The sequence below is a fragment of the Clupea harengus genome, chromosome 16 (assembly GCF_900700415.2).
Source record: "Clupea harengus chromosome 16, Ch_v2.0.2, whole genome shotgun sequence".
NCBI lineage: Eukaryota > Metazoa > Chordata > Actinopteri > Clupeiformes > Clupeidae > Clupea > Clupea harengus.
In genome coordinates this window covers 4805039-4810927 of record NC_045167.1, presented here as the reverse complement: position 1 = coordinate 4810927, position 5889 = coordinate 4805039, and the positions used below count along the sequence as shown (strand labels likewise).

Genomic DNA, 5889 nt, shown 5'->3' with positions numbered 1-5889 from the left:
AGTATTTCCCAGAAAGGAAAATGGTGTTGTGATACCTGTGCATGGCAGCAAATGTGCTTGTGTGATATACTAAGCATGATGGCTAATGTCACTAGGAATGATGAATGAAGGAAGGAAAAGAATGAAATGAAGGGATGAATGAATGAATGGAATTAATGAAATGAATGAATGAATGAAGGGACGAATGAATAAATGAAATGAATGAAACGATATTAAATGAATGAAGGAATGAATGGAATTAATGAATGAAGGAATGAATGAGAAGAAATGAAAGACAAGAGAGTGCTGAAGAGAGTAGGCAGGAGACACCAGGGCATCAGCATGCTTCCCCCCCTCTCTTTCCTTTTCTGCATCTATGCATGCCTCCATCCCTCCCTCCATCCCTCCCTCCATCCCTCCCTCCATCCCTCCATCCCTCCCTTCATCCATTTGAGGCTGCTCTCCGGTGCTCTGAGGGGAAGCCATTAGCGAGGGGAAGAGACTAAGTGGATTTTGTGGTAAACCTGCAGAGGCTCGCTGTCCCAGAGTGTATTTTCTGCACGGATACGTCATCCCCCTTCTCTCCTGCTCTCTCCCCCCTCCCCACACACACACACACACACCCACAGCCACACACACACACACACACACATACGTCATCCCCCTCTGCAGGTCACCTCAGAGCAGTGGTGGTGGGTGGGGGGGGGGTTGCGGTTAGAGCGACAGGAAGGTCTCAGTCTTCTCCTTGTATAGTTAGGGATGGGTGTGTGTGTGTGTGTGTGTGTGTGTGTGTGTATCATATGTATCATATGTATCATATGTATGGCATGCTCCTCTGCCTGGCATCCACCTGTCTGTACTGCAGCACTGGCATACAATGCTGGCACCTGATCAGAAAAGTCCTGTGCATCCAGAAATAAATATCCCCATGTTTTTCAGACATGCACTGCCACTTAACTGGCCAGGGTCTTTTTGTCACCTCTCTCTCTCTCTCTCCCTCTCTCTCTCTCTCTCTCTCTCTCTCTCTCTGTGTGTGTCTCATTGTTTCTCTCTCCCTCTCTCTCTCTCTCTCTCTCACCTTCTTTCTGGTCTCCATTGAAATGTGTTTTGTTTTCTGCTGCAGGATGTCCATCAAAAGAACTCCAGTCGAGGGAACAGCGGAGGGAGGAGCTACAGAATGTAGAGCAGCCAATGGACAGCCAAGACAGAGTGAGAGAGCGAGGAAGAGGAAGAGGAAACTGGCAGTCATGTGGACCTGGGAGACAGCAAAACAAACAAACAAACAAACAAGCAAACAAACAAACAAAAAAGAAAGACAGATAGAGGAAAAGGTGGCAAGTGTGGCCTTGTCTGGTCCTTAAATGGGCTTGGCCTACATCACATGTAAAAGTGAAAGATATGAATGAAAAAGAAAGATATTGTTTGTATGAGGTCAGTGGGTCAATCTGTCTATCAAACAACAAAAACCACAACAACAACAACACAGAAAACATTGTTCATTGCACCACAGCAAATCGTTAAACTAAACAAAAGAGGGACTAGTTTTGCTGGTCAATCCGATCAAAAATGAGGCAATTTTACCTCTGTGTGAGGACAGTGTTGGGTTCTCAATAAAACTAAAAAGAAAGCCAACGTCCACTTTAGAGTTGGGAACTGGGTGGAGCTCCAATGATGCATCTTGTCCAATTAACTCCCAGGAGTCTTTCCATTCACCCAGAGGCTCAGCCAATGCAAAGCCTGCAAAGGCTTCCTCTGTAAGCTCATTGGACCGCATCCTCCTTCAACCACTTCCCTTCCCCCATCAAACCCAGATACACTTTAGTCAGTTATCCTTAATTTTGTCAATTTGAGTGTAAAACATAACCACATAAGCACAAGATGTCACAAATGATGATTTATATTTGGGTCGACTGTGGTGAAAACAACATTACGGGACAGTAGCATCTTTCACAGTTTTCCAAAATTGACAGTTTTTCGGCTTTGCACTTACAATGCACAGGACTTTACATGGATTTGTTTTGTTGTTGTGCTGTCTTCATAGACACCACTGATGGTCTGTGTCCAAGGCCTTCACATACACACACCCTTGACTGATCTAGACAAAATGGCGTCAGGTATAAGGACTGTCTTCCGGTGGCTGTCTCCAATTACACATGTATATCTGCCACGCTCATTCATCAACACTGAAAATACATCACTGAAGAACAGCAAGACGGGCGGTTCTTCTCTTAGGATGAGACTTTTGGGAAGTTGCCATTGTATCTGAAGAGTGCTAGCCTAGCCACAGATAGCGGTTGACTCAGAGTCCAATTCTGGGCCAGATCTGGGCTATTTGAGGCTTAACTGGGGCCTTACATAAAAACAGATGGGATGGGTTTGAAAAAGAGCCTCTTTGAATCAGACCATTAGTGACTGACTTGACTTGGCCTGACTTCCGTTGTTTTGATAGCTCAAGAGGGGGACCTTTGCTCCTTTTCTAATAACTTTGACTGCATGGTTTTTCATTTTAAGGGAAAAAAAAAAAGAGGGAAAACAATGAGAGAGGCCAAGAAGGACGTCCACACCAAAGTGCATACATACAGTTTACCGCCTGAGCACATCATTCCCAAAGTCGAGACACACACCAACAAACACACACCAACAGACACACACAATCACACACAGACACACACATACTCACACACTCTTGCACACCAACCAACCAAATACACAGCATATCAGAGATTCACAACAGAGATGCTCATTGGTAAGCAAGCATACCAAACTGACAGTCTGCCCTTCTATAGGTCACCTCCCACCACTGACGGTAGAGTCCTCAAACTGACACATCATCACAACGGACAGGTTAATCTATCCCCCGGCTCCTCACAAACACACAATATCAGAATCTGTGTTTTCCGTACCCATGTATGTAATCAAAACCAGTACTACCATTTATGTTAGCCTAATGCATTCTTCCACCATCATAGTAAGTGATGGCTTCATATAGCAGAAACCGTATTAAGAAATCTTATCCACTGTATAATGGTGCTATTTTGTAGTTTGTTACTTGCGAGGGTTGGCTAAAAACAGAAAGTGTGTGGAGGCTAAACAGATTGTTTTAGGTCGTCCCTTTTGCACAGCCTTCTGGCCGCCATTTCCATAGTGTGTTTTTATTTTTAATGGTAAACTAGTTCCGTAAGGTAGTCATATAAGAAGGCAAATTTGTGTGACATCTGTGAATGCATGGACAAAAAAAAGAGAAAAAAAAATATCATGTTGTGATCCCAAGAAAGGCTAATTGCTATTTTTTCTACGGTTTTTAAATTGTATTTATTGTTTTGATGAATGAGAATTCCCTAGTGGTCCTCATGCCAAATGTAGTGACAGAGAGTACTGTGAACTATGTTCCGTGAGGTGAAAGGTCATGGTCTGTTCCAATGAGTGTGCTTTGCTAACTATCCAACACCACTTGCTAAGATCGGTAAGACTATTCTTTTTTTCATGTATAACCACACTTCTTTTGTCAAGTTGAATATTTGTTTGAACATGCAGCCATCCAGTACATTGTAATTACAGACTATTTATGAAGAAAAAACATGGTACAACAGTGCATTACTGGCTTAAACCTTCAGTTCTGCATGGGATGTCAGTGATTAAAAACAAGAGCAGCCAAAGATTATCAAACCCTCAAAAGGTTCTTTCTAGAATCCAAGGCTGAAAGCAGCCTTATCTCTGTGTAGGGTACTTTTCATCCAGTATACCTTCAGCGCACTGTTCTAAGTACACTGTTTTGAGAATTTACCAAAGACCTCTTAAGATGAAGATGTGTCACACAACCTTCAAACTATTAGTGTTCTAGTCACGTAAAAGGCAATATTCCATTGTTAGTTATTGGTTGATTCAATCTTCGACTTCACCCACAACATTTTTTACACAGCTGAAGTCGGAAGCCTGCAATAAGTGGCCAATGTGTAAAACGTGTGTAAAATAAGAGAAAACAAATAAATATTAGCAGACACGTCTCGTGACGAGGTTGGGTTCATCATATGTATGCAGTTAATGTTTCAGTTAAAGAGTTTTTTTCTTCTGTGTGATTTATCTTGCTGTAAGTTTTTTTTTTTTTTTTTTTTGGTTTGTAACAACTCATATCTGTATGTATCATGTCACCAAATAATGACACAAAACACACAAAAAAAAGCAAACAAAAGAAAAATGTAAACCGATATTGCTGTTTAAATAAAAACAGAAAATCAGTGCTTGATTATATGGAAAACGTACACTATTGACAAAAAAGGAAGAAGAAGACTGTGGGTCTGCGATTACAAAGCTAATCATTAAAATGGGATGTTTGGTTGAGGGACTGTCATTAACTGGTGCTCGATTGCCTTCCGTAGAAATGATTCAAATAAATGACAGATTGTTCACCACTCCTGCTGAATAAACCACTAGTCAATACCAAACATCTGACAAAGCTGTTTTTATTCTGTACAGATCTACAGTATGTACTACCAGCGGTGTAGGGGTAAGAAAAAAGGTGGGTACACAGGCATGCATGTCCGCAGACACACCACTTGCGAGCCGTTATAAAAATGGATAAACTGCCTAACCTCTATGCGGGACAGCACTACAAAAACAAACCAAATCATATGATCTGTTACTATTATTATTATTATTATTATTATTATTATTATTGACAGTAGTAGTAGTAGCACAGTAGTATAATACAGAGAGTATTCAGCCTTAAGTAAAGTGGATAAACTGTGTGTCCCACACAGCACTACCAAAACCAACCAAATCATATGATCTGTTATGATCATCATTGTTATTATTATTATTATTGTTGTTGTTGTCAGTAGTAGTAATAGCACAGTAGTATAATACAGAGAGTATTCAGCCTTGAGTAGAGTCACCTCAAGCAGATGGGTTTCCCCTTATGTCCCGCGGTTCTGCTTAAGGTTTCTTTCTGATTAACAGGGAGTTTTTTCTTGCCCCTGTCGCCATTGTGATTACTCTAAGGGGGTTCAGGCACTGGGTTCTGTAAAGTGCCTTGAGACAATTTATTGTTTTGGTGCTGTATAAATAAAACTGAATTGAATTGAATTCAGAATTCAATAGAGAAACGGTTCTGAGGAAGCCACTGATCTCGGGCTTGGTGGTTAGAGCTGTGAGACACCTGTACCACTGTGGTTAGACCCACTGGTGGTTAGAGCCAGGCCCGGGGTGGGTAATCGGGAGAATCTGGAGAGTTCCCGGTGGGCCGCTTCACTTCTGGGCCGGTCGAGAATTTAATTTTTTGACATTCGTCACGTTAGTCCATATTCTCTTAAAGTAGGCTACACACTTTCCGCATTCTGACACCGCAGCCTCGGCATGGGTTGTACCATGCGATGGAGTTCTCCCCTCCCAAATAGAGTTAGTTGGGTCCATAGCCCGTCTTTTCCAAAAAGTTTTCTCAGATAGACTACCGATAGCTGGGCCGGCCCTACCACAACAATACGTGTCAGGGAGGATGGATGGGAGGAAGAAAAATCCAGGTTGAAAAAAAGAAAGGCATTGGAGGAGGATGCTGCCAAATGTGCCAAGCTTACCGATTTATTTTCAAGAGGACAAACACAAGTGGCAACTAGTAAAGAGAGACATAGGCCTAATGATTAGCAACGTAACTATTCGGCTAAGCGTTGTAGCGTTGGTTAATATCGTTGTAGCGTTTTCAACCTATTCGTAAGCAAAATATTACCAGAGATGGACCTTGAAAGCAGGACCTGTTCCTCCTGCAAAAACTGTGCCATTTGTGTACATTTAATACTCTCACAGTAGCCTTCCTCATGGATGCTTATCATGTCATTGGGGTTAGCACATAAGTTTCTGTTGACTTTGTCCATCACACAGGTTGCATGTGAGAGAAGCTTCTCAACCTTAACATTTGTG

General features: G+C 42.0%; 1 protein-coding gene across 3 annotated transcripts in view; it reads left to right on the top strand.

The window, feature by feature from the left end:
- igf1 (insulin-like growth factor 1) overlaps window positions 1–4421 on the top strand; it is a 19327-nt gene extending 14906 nt beyond the window's left edge. For all 3 annotated transcript variants that reach the window (XM_012830244.3, XM_031582763.2, XM_031582764.2), the window contains exon 5: window positions 1103–4421. In XM_012830244.3, coding sequence (XP_012685698.1) covers window positions 1103–1162 — 60 coding nt within the window. In that variant the 3' untranslated portion in view covers window positions 1163–4421. The remainder of the gene's footprint in view (window positions 1–1102) is intronic.
- Window positions 4422–5889: the final 1468 nt, after the last annotated feature.